This window comes from Fistularia commersonii, chromosome 1 (assembly GCF_037954325.1).
Source record: "Fistularia commersonii isolate RoL2024-O1a breed Wild chromosome 1, RoL_Fcom_v1.0, whole genome shotgun sequence".
Taxonomy (NCBI): domain Eukaryota; kingdom Metazoa; phylum Chordata; class Actinopteri; order Syngnathiformes; family Fistulariidae; genus Fistularia; species Fistularia commersonii.
Genome location: NC_141284.1, coordinates 26,530,111 through 26,544,933, shown reverse-complemented (window position 1 = coordinate 26,544,933; position 14,823 = coordinate 26,530,111). Strand labels below are relative to the sequence as shown.

Sequence of the window (14,823 nt, the reverse complement as noted above, 5' to 3'; positions counted from 1 at the left end):
CCGGTACGCCGGGGCTGTACCATCAGGACAGGGAAAGGGTGGAGTCCGTATAAATCTGCTTTTATTTCCCGAGCTTAATGGCGAAATACTTTTATTTCTTATTTCGTGTGGGGTTTTTCATTATGCCAGAGCTCTTCAATTAGGCGGGACGGGGGTGTTAAAATGATTTAAATCCGATAATGACATCATACCAGGTGTGGGTAAACCCCCTCCCCAGACGGGAGCTGGCACCCTCCTCACTGGCAGACAGGTCATGTGATCAGCAGGAACAATATTAATTTCTAATGTTTGATGTCCATTTGTATATTTGGAATATTATGCATGACTACAATGTATACGAATCGTTTCAATTTCCAGCTTTACTCATCTGATCCTGAACATCATAAAATGAGAAAACAATTGCGTGCATGTGTGTGTGCACTGAATGTACTTGTAGTTTTATTTTCTTTTTCTTTCTAAGTTATTTCAAGCCCATTTCAAGATAGTTTGGTGTCAGATCAATGTCATTTTGGATATGAATATGGACATTCAGTTCAAAGTCAGTTTTATTTTCAATTTCTCCACATGTACTGCACATGCAGAGGAAAAGGCGTTTCTAATATTATAATAATCATTATCAAGTGCAAATTAGCAGTAAAGCGAACTGTTACATTAAACAGTAAACATTAAACTATGAGGTATTAAGTGTAAAGTGCATGCAAAATTGACTGATTTTCAGTCTCTTTTTTTTTTTTTGCTTATTCCCACTGATTCATAAATTGTCATTAATGATGTTAATTTACTGCCGCAAAAAAAAGGACTGCAGTTTACCAATTTAAGATCTAGATGCTAATAACATCGGTTTTATTCAAACAACATTCTCAAAACTTCATTATAAGACGATAAACAAGGCAGCAAAATGGAATTCAGTTGGAATTAATGCGTCCTATCGTTGTGAGCATCGTAATTATGAAAAAAAGAGTTGTATATATTTTCACAATATACGTAAGAAGAAAATTAACAGGAAGAATAAACCGGCCGCTGCCCCGACATGAAAACAAACGCTGATTCAACATCAATATGCCCGGAAGCGTGAGAGGGAATGAAAAAAAAAGATGACAGATCCGCCCTTTTTTTTTTTTTTGCACAAAAACAATACATTTATTCAAGTGTTCTCCAGCACAAGTACATACGGAGCCATTATCTTCTCTCTGGACACTAAACATAAATCGGGTGGGGATTGGGGATGGGGGGGTCAAAGTGGAGAATGACTGCTACATTTGCTGAAAGAACTGATCTTGAGGAAAAGCATATTAGCCATAAAACAGTTATGGCAGGAGGAAAAAAAAAATCCACACAAAAGTGTCAACAGTATCACTGAATATAGAATTATTGACCTGCCTTGACCAGTGAAATGAAATGCAGTTACAGATCAGAAAAAACAAACAAATAAGCATCAATTCAAAACATCTGGAAAACAGACATGGAGAATATTACCGCATGGAATGTAGGATTAAGAAGCGATGCGTATGAAGCATACATTATGCTACAGTAAAGGTTATTACCGTTTTTTTTTTTTGTTTGTTTTTGTTTTTTTTTCCTCACAATTTTTTTCCCACAGATAAGCACCAACTACAGCAATCTCTAGTCTAAAACAATATAGGAAACCTTTCATTATTTACCCTTATTTTTTCAAGTACAAAGTTAAAATGCCTTTGTTAATATATTTATGAGTGAAATAATTTTCCATTACTACAAGGAACTTAAAAACAGTCATTGTCAAGACATGTTTATTTCTCTTCCAATCAAATATATTTTTCTTGATTAGATAAAATGTTTAGCACCATCAGAAACACCTATAATCCCTCTTTTAAAAGTCTTACAAAAGAAACAGAAGCTAAAAAAAATGAAATAAAAGAAACTAAAAATAAACAAAACATCACCATGTAGGGCTGTGCAGTGAAGTCGAGACGTTCCTCATAATAAAGCTGTCCTCGGGCCACTGCTGAGATCACATGATTTTTAGGTGAGGATTCAGTTGACGCAAACTAATCTGTGAGAAAAAAAAAAAAAAAAAAAAGCAGACTTGGAGTCTCCCTACGTCTAAACGCTCGAAGCAAAGTTTTGAATCAAATTTGCCACTTGATTTTCTTTTTTTTTTTTAAAGATTTTATCTAATTGAATGATATATATTAGCAGAGAATGATATTTGTACATCTCATAGGAAATTAGGAGGAAATTATTTAAAAAAAAAAAAAAAAAAAAAAGAAGAATCCAAAAAGGAGCGACAGGAAAGGTTTATGTACAAAATGTACAGAGGTGAGAGGATGTAAGTATCACAGGAGGGGTTGATAACTAGAGCCCGACAGATACAGTACACGGATGTGCCCATATCGACCTGTCACAGACGTACTGGTCTCAGTGCCACGTTGGCTGACGTGAAAAACTTAAGAAGAATGCCACATAAAAGAGCTGATGGGCTTGTGGTCGCTTCAGCCCAGGCTGGACGCCAACGTCGATGTCTGTTTGAATGTAGGTCTGAGACAAAAACGTTGGGAACTGCTATGCTAACAGGGATGTTTTTCAACATCCGTTTCCTAAATAAGAAGAAATCGACAACTTCCGAACAATGACAGCTTCGAGCGTCATTCGAAGTCGATATCTGTGGGATTGAGGGCAACACGGAACACCTTTAAAACCGTGTTTTCCCGTCCAGCTTTCCTCCTTAAATCTTATATTTATGCTGATTGCTAATGTTACATCAACGATCACGGTGGCTGGTTTCTATAAACTGTTCAAGAGTAACATATGCTAATATCAAAATTAGCTCTACATTTAAATGCTGATTTAAAAGGACAAATACGCATACATGATAACATGCTAATTTAGGAAATTTTTCATACATGTACATTTTATACATTTAGCGGACAATACATTATTCCTTAGCATATACGGAACATTTATTTATTTCCTCCCAAATACCAGTATCAGTCGGGCTCTATAAATAACTGGTCACAAGAGCTCATCCGTAGCCATTTGTGCATGGACGAAACTGATGGCAATAAGGTCACTTAAGAACTTAATTACATTAAGAAATTAAATTTCAAAGTTTTACTATTAAATATGACATAGATAAGCAACAGCGTAAGCGTTTTTTTTTTTTTTTTTTCATTATCATCTTTACTCTTTGAGTGCTGATATCTCCTCAGCTGCTTTGTCAGTTTTTCGTTTTGACAAACTGAAATCTAAATCCTCCTTGTTCATCTCGGAGGTTTACAATCAAGAGAATTTAGTCGGCAAATTTGATCAGAATTTAGATTTCTGCGGGAAATGCCAACTGTGCCTGCTGTCCCTGACAAGGGACAAACGTTCATACAAAGCATGTGACATAGTTTTTAAACTCAGTTTTACAATCTTAATAGAAATAGACATTCTTCGTATCTGGATGGTAATACTCTATATTGCTGCTTTCAAAAAGGTGATGTGGATAATGGATTAAGGGGAAAGGGTTCGGGATCACGAATGTCAGTCCATCTACTGTACAATGAGTCGAATGTGGGATTCACATATCAAAAAAAAAAAGAAATAATCCATTCTTCCACTTCTATTGGCACAGCCCTACTTGTATACAAAAAGTATTACACGAGGGTAGATCAGTTCACATCATAAAACAAAACAAGTCACGACAACCAATATTTAAAAAAAAAATAAAAATAAAATCAGGAAAAAAGAAAGAATACATATAAAAGTGCTTAATAACGTTGATAAAACAGCACAAAATTGCTATAAAAAGGTAGAAGAACTTTGTGAAGCGGCACCATATTGTTTGATTTGCACCTGACAGTTTTTCAGTTTACTAACAGTTGTACAGTAATATCGTTGGTCAGGATGAAACTAGAAAAAAGTAGCTCACCACAGACTTTGATCTTTAGGGTTTTTTTTTTTTTTTTCTTTCAAAATGACAGGAAACATCACTCGCCCATGTGGCTCGCTTGGTTCGTTCCGCGGGGGAGGCTGAGAGTAAATGAGCACCAGTACAAACGGTATAAAAGCTCTAAAAAGCAGAAGAGTATTCGCTCTATTTTGCAGTCTAGTGTTTGTCACTCCTATACGTGAACAAAACGGCACAGAACAGATTATAATTCTCTAAGAAGAATACAAAAACATCACACTTTTTTTTTTTTTTCCAGCAACAGGTTAAAGAGCTCCGTATCGGTCGAAGGTCGCGACGCCACATGGGCGATGATGTTTCTCATCATCATGGAGCACCATGGTATTGTAACCATATTACAGTAGTACCTTTATTACCTTCAGTTGTGTATAGAAACTGTAAACAAAGAGGTATATGTGATCTGGTGTTTTGGATTCTCAGAGACACTAGCTCTCCTCACACTAAAGAAACTTCCTGTCCGCGTCTCTGTGAGGCTCAGTTGCCGGGAGCGCGGCGTCGCCGTGGGCGGTCGCACTCTCGCGACACAAGCGTTTCACATATTCGCGACCCACTGATGTTTCCTAACCCATTCCGCTGTCTCCTTGCTATTTACGGTTAGCACTTTTCTGTCTCAGTGTCTTGAGAAGAAAGCATAGTCTCAAGTATAGCTTGCACAAACAAATCAACAATACTTGATAACACTGCTAAAAGGTAAAATGACATATCAAAATTAAATAGAATAAGAATTACAATTCAAATACAAGTAATAATGTGAAATCTACATCAATGTTTTTTTTTTGTTGTGTTTTTTTTTTTTTTTTTTTTTTTTTTTTTAATGCTTTCAAATTATACGAGAGTATAATTTGAGGATCAAGGCTCTTATTTCTAGCCACAATGGCGTCGAGTTGTGGTTCCTAAATGGTTTGGGGAGCGAGCGCTACTGCCGCTCAAACACAGGCAAAGTAATCTTTGAGTGGTGCAAACAGGTGGCGGATGACGGGGACGCTCCAGGATCTTCCCAGGAGCCTCTGCCTCGCCAGTCGGCTCATGTTGGACACGTCAGTATAGTGGACCGGGAAGCCAAAGACCCTGACGGGGAGACCAGCCCAGAAACCAGGGGCACACGTAAAGATCATTTGTTCGAATTTTGATCTCCGGTTGAGGACACGACGTGAAGTACGACTCATTCAATGCATTCTTCTCTTTGGAAATCAATATTCGCCTTGTTTTCTTTTATATATTTTACAGGACAATCCAGCTGGGAGGACATTCTCAGTCCCAGTCAGTGTGTTTGCCAACTGTCAAGTCTGCTTTTAACCCTCATATTATGTTAAGGGTCAATTGGACCCATTTCACCCATTGATCCAATGGGTGAAATTGACCCTTAACATAATATGAGGGTTAAATTCTAGGAATTTGGCTGATTTCATAGTTGCAGACACCAAACTCATCACATTAAAGCATTTTTCTTTGAATTTAGAGAGACGTGAAAAACTCTAAAAAAAACATGTTGATCTGGATTCAACAGTACCTACTGGTTTTTTGTCTTGTTTTGGATTAAGACGATCAAGCGAGCCAAAAGGTTTAACGTCTTAGGAGACCTGCTGGTTTGACAGTCAATTGAGTTTTCCATCGATGACGCAAAGTCGAATATTCAGTCTTAATTCAAAAATAGGAAACTTCCACAATACTTCTCAAAGAAAAGTCCTATAAATTCCAAGAATACTTTCAGCTTGTCCAGGACAGGAAGGAAAGATGTCAACTTACCTCTCCATCTCAGTGCACCAGAGTATGTCTTCCTTCTCGTTCATGAACACGGGGAAGTGCTGGTCCTTGCCTTGCTTGATGGAATTAGACCTGGTGGTGATGGTCCTCACTTTGTCAAACTGAAGTGGAAATAGGATCAGAAAGAAATGAATACAAGCCCGACAACAACCAACATACACACAGTCTTCTCCCTTCTCAAATGGAAAACAAATAACATTAAACATCACTGAGCCCCGAATTAAAACGATCCCTCCATCAAATAGAGGTCGTTGAGCTCGAATCCCCACTGAAGACTTTAGTTTGTGCGTTTTTCAACACTGGAATAAAATCAACCTGTGGTGCTGGAGAAGAAGCCAGAAAAGAAGAAAGCTGCAGTGTTGTTCCTATGACTTTGAGTTACAATCATCTGCCCGACAGTACTTTCACTACCGGGTCCCACCAAGAAACATCTGCCCCGAGACCGAACTGAGGAGCGCCGATGTCCCGCTGTCACCACTCAAGGACATTCTTTATCCTGTTCTGACCGATTCTCTCGCCAGGTGAGCGATGAGATGAGCCCCGACCAACTTTCAGAGACAACGGTGACAAAAATAAAGCCTTTCTCAAATGTGTGCCGTTTCTCAGCTCCGCTGGAGTGGCCAAACATAAAAGTTGGCGTTTGGGGAAGAAAAACAGAATCTGGCAGCTTCTTATCGGAGACCAGTGGAAAACACTCGTCGTCATAGAAAAACAACAACACCTGAGTCCAGAAACACCTTCAGTGTCGGTGCAATTTTCCTCACAAGGCAGGGGTTTCATCACCTGCCAGGTCCAGCCGGAGTATCATTAATCTGCAGTTGCTAATTTGTGACCAGAAGAGGGCAGTATGTATTTACAGCACAGTATGTCGAGAAAAATACTTCAAGATGAATGATTTAGAAGTAAATAGAAAAAAAAAAAAAATCACTGCTTCTAATTTTTCCCAAATGCGTTCTTTCTATTTTCAAAAATGAGCAGAACAATACGGAATAATTCATGATATGAATATCGTTCCAAATTACCCCCTTGCGTCTCACACACACACACACACACACACGCAAACAATATGCTTGCAAGAATTAACAGACAAGATGAACTTAATAACAATAAACTGAGGGAACAAGAACATCGACAAAACTTGTGACGGTTTAAAAATTTAAATAGTGGCTGATAGTGAATACGATACCACTGTTTACCACAAGGTGTCAGGATTATGACCTGACGCCCCCCAGGTTTCTGTGACGAGAGAAATCTCATGCGAATTATTTTGTATGTCATGTTATTAGTATAGAAGACCGTTACAATGGCATCATACAGCATGTTTTTACTGAGATAACTAAAGATCCCTTGAAAGAAATGCAAAGTGAAACCTCTTGACGTGTTATCTAGCCGATGATGGATGCATTCTGCAAGGAGTGTATTTGTGAAGCCAGACGATATTTACCTTAGCCGTCCTGCCGTGTTCTAAACAGTCCTGGAGGTCCAGCCTGTCAGTGCACATGGCGGTCAGAGGCCTGAAGAGGAGGGACAGACACACAGTGTGTTATTTAGACACTTTGCTGTTTGTACCCCGCTGCCACACACTGCGTTCGCACACCAACACAAACCCTTTTTTTTGCACTTGACGAATACGCAGCTTTAGGAACAGTGGGTGGTCCTTGCTTTTCATCGTCAAACAACAACAAAAGAAAAACAAACAAAGAAAGGAAAAAAAAAAAAACAGCTCTGCCGATGTCGAACCCAAACGCCTCTTCTGAATGATTCAGCCAATTTGACTTCTGTGCGGGTTTTATTGTTATAGAATTCCACTTCCGACACAGACACACACGTATTCGGTTGATGACAACCTCGGTATTAAGGGACGTCCCAGGTGCGATGATTATGGTTTTCACAGAAGCGCACTTTGTTATCGGCTCAATGATCACATTTTTTTTTTTTAAATTCATACACAAACGGATCAACGTCTGGAGAGTGAACTGTAATCCAAAAAAAAAGACAAAAATGGAGCACCAGAGAGATGTTTGGTTGTACGAGGCCGCGAGTGTAGTCGCTCGTGATCAAAACCAGACGTGACATGTCCGGCTAATGAGCCACGGCAGTGGAGTCGTGGTGACCTGTTTCACAGTTTCATCCTACACCCCCAATTTTCTGTCGCTGAATATATTTTTGAGTTCACGGCAAAGGCTTTTCAGTTTGTGTTCTTAAAGTCGGGCTGGGAATTTCTGAGAGGAACGATCTAAAAAGATGCGATTGTTGTGAATGTGTGACTTCACATTTTAGATTTTAGATTGATTTTTTTCATTAATCCTTTTTGATAGGTATGCCGACGGAAGATGTGCATGTTAAAAATTTAAAGCATTTTATCACGACGGACTTTTTCTGTTCGGTCACTTCCTAAACTGCTTAAACTACTGGTTGACACAAACAATACCTTTGACTTCATACAAATATTCTCCAATGAGAAAGACGATTTTGATTGTTTGTGGACGAAAGACAGCACTAAATAAAACTATAATAATCACTTCATTCATTAATCATAATGTGGTAAACTGAAATAAAATATTTACAGGTCAGGAGATTTAAAAGGACCAAACTGTGTGTCATTTTTCATGTTTCTGTGTTATAGTTTGTGAGACAACGTGCAGCTGCTTCCCTCACCATTCACCCACCGACCTGTTCATGCCAGGAAGGTTACCCCAGAAGTAGCGAGCGCGGTGGGCAGCGGAAACTTCCTTGGCATCGATCATCACCGGGTTACACTGGCATCGGGGAAAAGAAAAAAAGAAACAAAGCCCAAGGGAATCAAGAGAGAAATGTTTTTAGAACACATCCTGAAAGCATAACATTTATCATGACTGGAGAGCATAATGACTGACCGAATTAACAGTGATTAATCAAAATTAAGAGGGTCGCTGTTTCTCTTGATGGTATGTAGGTAAAGATAAAGACGTGGTGGCGTTCATAACCCATTAAGTCCCGTGTTCCAGACATACATGATAAGAACATTTAGTAGGAGCTATTATAACCCATTACGACCTGTTAAGATTAGATCAGCTAGGTACTGATTTAATGCCACCAGATCGGCTCTCGGAGCAGGGAATAAAGTGTGAAGCTGACCTCTAAAAAGCGTGATATGTCTCTCTTATCACTAACGCCCATGGCAACCACGTTCTCAAAGAGCCAGAAGAAAGGCCGGTCGTCCCCAAGCTTCGGCCGAGCCTCGTGGAGCAGCCGGTAGAACTCAAAGAACAGGCGGCCAGTGCCCTCTGCAGGATCAAAATCATACAAGCTAAGTAGGAAGCCGGGCAAAATGAGCATTTTGCAGATGTAAGTATTTTGAGGAGTTACTTAGTGTTAGACCGGTATGTTTATAAAGTATTTAAAACCCACCATAAAGCCCTTTCCTTGCGGGATTGACTATGGAGAGGTCATTGCAGGGGCTTCCACCAATAACCAGGTCGAAGGGACCCCACTCTTGTATCTGCAGGTTGATAAGAAAGAGATAGGCGCTGTGAGATAAAGCGAACCCCTGTGATATGTCGTGGCTCTCAGGGTTGTTGTTTTTTTTAAAGAAACGAAACAAGTGTAGAAAACGTGAAATAGTAGTCAGGCAGCGTTTTTTCCTTATTGTATCTGTGCATAACTCATTTACAAAATCCAAATAAAGGTGTCTCGACCTTTAGTTGTAGTCCGGTGTTTAATGACCTGGCCTCCATGTTTATAATGAGCATTATCACATTTTCAAATAGTTTTGTTACTAATTTACTCTGTAGGTTATGTCTTGTAAAGGACCATTTGGGTATCGTGTTTTCCTCTAATTCTTTGCAAATTGTTCGATAACATCGGACTGATTTTTCTCAGGCAATTTCATGGCCCCTTTTTCTTGTGGAATTTCTCCATCTTGGACTTTTCCCATCAGTGTCAAAGCCATCACGAGAATGAGGTGGAATCAAAACGTGATTAGCAATCGGAATTAGGAAAAAGTCAAAACAAGATTGAATTAAAAAAGGAGAAACGGCCGACCCATATCTCAAAGTAGAGAGTATCACAATTTCCTGCATCTAATGCACAAATGTCCAGCTATATTTACCCCCAGGCACAAGCGTCCATGTGCAATGCATTTGCAGTCAGGTAAATCACTTTGAGAGAATTGTAGAAACAGGAAAGGGGAAAAGACCAGCAGCTCCCACACGCAGGAACCAAAGAACATGACTCACATGTTTGCGTGTTACGGTCCTCACATCGCCTACATACATAATGCGACCCTGATGCCGGACGATGCCAACTGTGATGGAGTCTTCACACACCTCCGAGGCTATGTAGCGGTCCACTTGGATGCCAAGTTCTCTCAGCACCAGCAGCCCTGCAGGATGGGATCCACCGTCAAAGAGGAACAACGGACTCAGCCATGTGGAGTTCAAAATATATGATATGCAGACTAAGCTACATTCTATGCACACTTTATGGTCTTTACATGGAAAATGATCTTACACGATGAGGACATGCTCTGCAACAAGCAGCAGTGTAATCGCAGCTTTATGGCTAATCCAGAATTACTGTTTGAATATTTGAAATAGAGAAATAAGAAGTAATCTTTGTGGTACAAAATTATTTCTTTACAGATCTAATTCTGTTGCTCTATGTTGAGGTGAATTTCATGAGTATCAGCATCATTATGAGGGCACGGCTCTCTCATTCAGTTTGTTCATAATTATAAGTAAGTTATTATAGTGACACAGTGTGGTTGTGAGTTAATGTGCTGAGAGAAGAAGTATGACTTGATGATGATCTGGCATATATATTTTATTTGACTGATTTAAGAAAAATGTTCTAGATTTGCGACCTGTAAAAACCACAGTACGGTTAATATTTCTATTGTGGGAATAATTGTGTTGATCGCAAAAATAAAGAACACAAAAGCAACTTCATATCAGTTAATGCTATGGCTGAGCTTACTACCGTTGGAGAGTTGAATGCAGCTTTATATATTGCACAATGACGTAATGTAGCTTGACAATATCAGGGATTGAATTTGAAGGTAATATTAAATGCTGCCAAATGAAATTGCGAAAATTCGGAAACTCTTCAAAGGGGGAAGGAAAAGGATCGTGAGGAACGGAGAACAGAACTTGCACAACCTGTTGCTATGCCATCAAATAAGGACAAGACACGAATGGGCTTCCTTTTCTCCACCATGACTGGGGGGTAAAGCTTTGGCGGATCCTGAAAGACACAAAACCAAAAACAGGGCAGGGAGAAGACTCATCAGGGAGACAGTAAGTCGATTCTGTAGCATTCATGTGCTCCACTCACAAAATCCTGGTCATGATTATTTGCGAAGAAGTGCTGAAGACGGCTGGGCCAATCGGAGCGACGCTCCAGCAGACCAAATACGCCCTTCTGCCCGCACATGTAGCAGTTCCAGGGGTCTTCTTTGATGGCGGCGTGGGCTGCCCCTTGACCGACCAGGAGGTCAACACACTCCACGCAAAAGCACCTGCATACAGATAGCAGAGGGGATTTACTACACTGACTGATAACATTTTCTAATTATTACCTGGTGTGGGATTAGCGGCTAGTTACTAAGTTAAAGAAGCTTTATAGCTGCTACACGGCCATTGAGCCAATACTTTTGTAACTCTGAGCAATTTCACTATTTGCTTTAAAGCAACCCTCGACATTTAGCGGGCCACTGGGGCCAAGTATGATTTTGTAAAGCTAGACCATATAAAGCGGCAATTTGTAACTATCCCGCTCCGAAATGCTACACAGCGAATAACTCAGCCAGTTCCTGGTGTAATAACAGGCACTGGCGCATTTCATCAAGCGAGAGCACTGCGATATTCTACATTTATTTAAAATCATTTTCAGCACCACACAGAGGAGGACAGGTTTTAACATGATACAAATTTTTGGATTCTACTTCAAAAGTCTTTGTGCTTCTTTAATCTTATGATTACTGTCCACATCCAATTTGTTGGTTGCAACAGATTTACCAATCCTGAGCCTTGCTGCTGTCATCCTTAAACAAACCAAGTCTTTAAAATGGACACCAGATTTGTTGCATTATTTGAGCACGAGGACTTGTCCTACCTAAACCCCCGTCAGAGCAATACATGTTCATATCCATTCCAGAGTCATAGTATATTTTTACAAGGAGTGATTTTGTTGCTTTCATTTTTGATGCATTTTTGATGGAGATACAATGAAAATGTAAATGTGTGGTTTCAAGAATATTTGGATATGGAGCTGTGCAGCCAGCAGTGGGATAAACTGACTCACGTGGTACTAACAATAGAATGATACATTTTCATCTATTCAGACAATTCAGGATCTACAATTAACCCGAGAGAACATGCAAACTCCACACAGAAAAGCCACCTGTTGGAATCAGGCCACAGACGTTCATGCTTTAGGGCAGAAGTACAAACCACCGCTACACAACGCTGCCTTCCCAGTTTCAGAATAGGCTTAATGTTTTTGTTGTAAGATTAAGACCTTAACCTAGATAGTGCTACTGGTATAACTAGTGTCTAAAACTCAGACCAACAAGTCACAATCAGCTTAAAACCAGGAACGAGACCAATTGGTGAAACCAAACATTTACACCGAGTGTCAAATTGCAGATGATCGGATTACTTTTTTATGTGAAAGTGCTTTGTTTTCTATTTTTATGATGCATATTTCAGATGATTTTGAGTTAAAAATAGTTACTCTGGAGTTCACGAGGGATCAAATCAAGATACTGTGCAAGAAAAATGATCAAAAAAAATGACAATGCTGTTATTCAAAAAGCTGTATTGAAATAAACAAGTCATTATTCAAAGGCCCTGACACACACACACACACACACACACACACACACACACACACACACACACACACTCTGATTGAAATGGTCTAATATCATTTTGGAGCCACACAACCAAAGCTTCAATCTGACCTCTGATCACCACACAACACCAAAATGACATAATTCCCAGTTTGGCTATTTCATAAACAGAATGTTGATTTCATAAATGTGGACGTGGGGAAAACCTTGCTCAAGCACAATTTGTAATATTTCTACAAAAAGCCCTTTGACATCAATTTGGTCAACATGAACAGATACAATTCATAGCATTCAAATTAACTATTTTAACCCTAAGTATTTTCAGTTGATGTAAAGCTCATTTCTGAAAAACAAAATTTAAAGCTTTTTTTTTTTTTTTTAAACTGCACACACACACAGTACCTTGGCCCCAAAGGTGCTGGGGACGGCCTTTGGGAACCCTGGCTCTGAATTAAATCTCTCTTTTTATCACACGTTTGCTTTGTAGTCCAAAGTGGTCTGGTGCCCACATAAAACCCTTTTTAATGTAGTCCTTATGACCAGCTGTGTTCACTGGATCCTCCATGACGGCAGCTGTTTTTACTGCCATTACATTTCTGACGCACCTCATGGAGTCTGTTCCGTTGTTAAGTTGTACATTGGACATTAGATGCGAGCTGAGATTTTGGAGCGGCACGGACTGTTGAGAGAAAGTCATAATCCTTCCATCATCAAGCCTGGTAGTGGAAGGAATATGATTTTTTTTTGTCAAAATTTTGCAAACAACAAATAAATCTAGGGAATTGAGGGAGGAAATATTTCTGTGCAGGATTTCATTAATCAATGATGTGTTTTTTTTGTTTTATATGTTATGGATCAACATGGCCCTCCCTCACTACAAGTTTTGTTGTTCACCTCAAACTAGATTGGTGCAAAGAGAGACTTTGTTAAGCAAGGAAGGTCTTTACAGCCCGATGTGCAACAAGAGGAAGCCAGAGTCTAAAAGAGTCTCAAAATAACTGAGACCTTAGTCTTGTGAAAATAACCTTGATTAAATGTGTTTACACATCTTTTTTAAACTTTATGAGTTTGAGAGTACACAGGTCATTCACTGGGATCACCCATGCCATGGACATTTAGCGACCTGACTTGTCCTTTTTGTCCTCATTTGGTATTAATTTTAGCTCCGCTGTGATTAAACTCGTATTTAAAAAGGAATAGCAATGACAGGATGGGGGACGCCTTACTGGACGACAGCCCAGTAAAAACCTCACCTGCAACAGTTGTTGTTTCCGCACATGAGCACCTCCCGACCTCCACAGCAAATTGTGCAGTATGACTGGTAGCCGTCGTCGTCATACTGGTATGCACATTCTAGGAAACAGTTCTGAGAAAATCCAAGTGGTCAGACAGCTCGTGAACATCAAAGATTCCTCCTAATGTATTCTGAGGATTACTGGCTTTGAGAGGAGCTGCGATGTTTTATGACTCGGTGGTCAGACGTGAGTCTCGTCGTTTCGGTGACCTCTGTCAAGGCTTACCTTGCAGCTCTGGCACATTCCTCCAGCAAACAGCGGGTGTTCAAGGCTAACATTCAGGCTTCCACAGGAGATACAGATGTCTGGAGAGAAGCGAAGTATGTCAGTATTTAACTGTTGGAGGTCAGAGAGGTGCGATCGCTGTGCCGTGACACTCTGAACTTCACACTTCGATGATGTTATTTGAACAGCTGTGGTGTACGTCTCAATCGAATGAGCTAAGCCGTTACATTGGGGGGAGAACATATGAGACAGCTTGAAAGGCAACCAAATAGATGGAAATACTATTCCTTATGCTCTGCTCTTTTTCTGCTCATTCTGTCACAGTCACATATATTTCTGCTGCTTAGCTTGTCAACAAAGCGTCTAGATGTTCCTCTGAGGGGCCCCGTGGCCCTGCTGCAAGCTAGAACACACAAAGGCCACATCACTTACCCTCTATACTGCGGCACTTTTGTCTCACTTCGTAAACGAGGCGCTCTGAAAAGACATGCCAAGTGCAGACGTCATGAAAGACAGAAACTGATTAAACCAGTGCAGTTAATGTATCTGGTGACTTCAAAATGTTTTAAGAGTCAGATAAACAAAAAAGTCAGATGACAGATTGCAACAGTTAGGATGTATATGGCTGTTGTGGGTCATCTCAGAAACTATATTACAACAAATATTAAAAATGGAATTAACTAATCCTTGTCAACTGTTATCAATCTAGAATAAGTGTGTGTATGAATGTATTTATGTAAGATCTTATGACATCATTTATGAACTGAATTGATTCA

General features: G+C 39.8%; 1 protein-coding gene across 11 annotated transcripts in view; it reads right to left on the bottom strand.

The window, feature by feature from the left end:
• Positions 1-1,109: 1,109 nt before the first annotated feature.
• dnmt3ab (DNA (cytosine-5-)-methyltransferase 3 alpha b) overlaps positions 1,110-14,823 on the bottom strand; it is a 51,761-nt gene continuing 38,047 nt past the window's right edge. For 7 of the 11 annotated variants that reach the window (XM_086157180.1, XM_086157206.1, XM_086157247.1 and 4 more), the window contains 12 exons: positions 14,480-14,524; positions 14,048-14,127; positions 13,781-13,893; positions 11,009-11,192; positions 10,834-10,918; positions 9,913-10,058; positions 9,086-9,176; positions 8,813-8,961; positions 8,354-8,454; positions 7,140-7,209; positions 5,678-5,796; positions 1,110-4,999 (listed from right to left, as the gene is read on the bottom strand). In XM_086157180.1, the coding sequence (XP_086013306.1) occupies positions 4,858-4,999; positions 5,678-5,796; positions 7,140-7,209; positions 8,354-8,454; positions 8,813-8,961; positions 9,086-9,176; positions 9,913-10,058; positions 10,834-10,918; positions 11,009-11,192; positions 13,781-13,893; positions 14,048-14,127; positions 14,480-14,524 (1,325 nt within the window). In that variant the 3' untranslated portion in view covers positions 1,110-4,857. The remainder of the gene's footprint in view (positions 5,000-5,677; positions 5,797-7,139; positions 7,210-8,353; positions 8,455-8,812; positions 8,962-9,085; positions 9,177-9,912; positions 10,059-10,833; positions 10,919-11,008; positions 11,193-13,780; positions 13,894-14,047; positions 14,128-14,479; positions 14,525-14,823) is intronic. The other 4 variants (XM_086157221.1, XM_086157230.1, XM_086157237.1 and 1 more) reach the window with 1 other exon arrangement.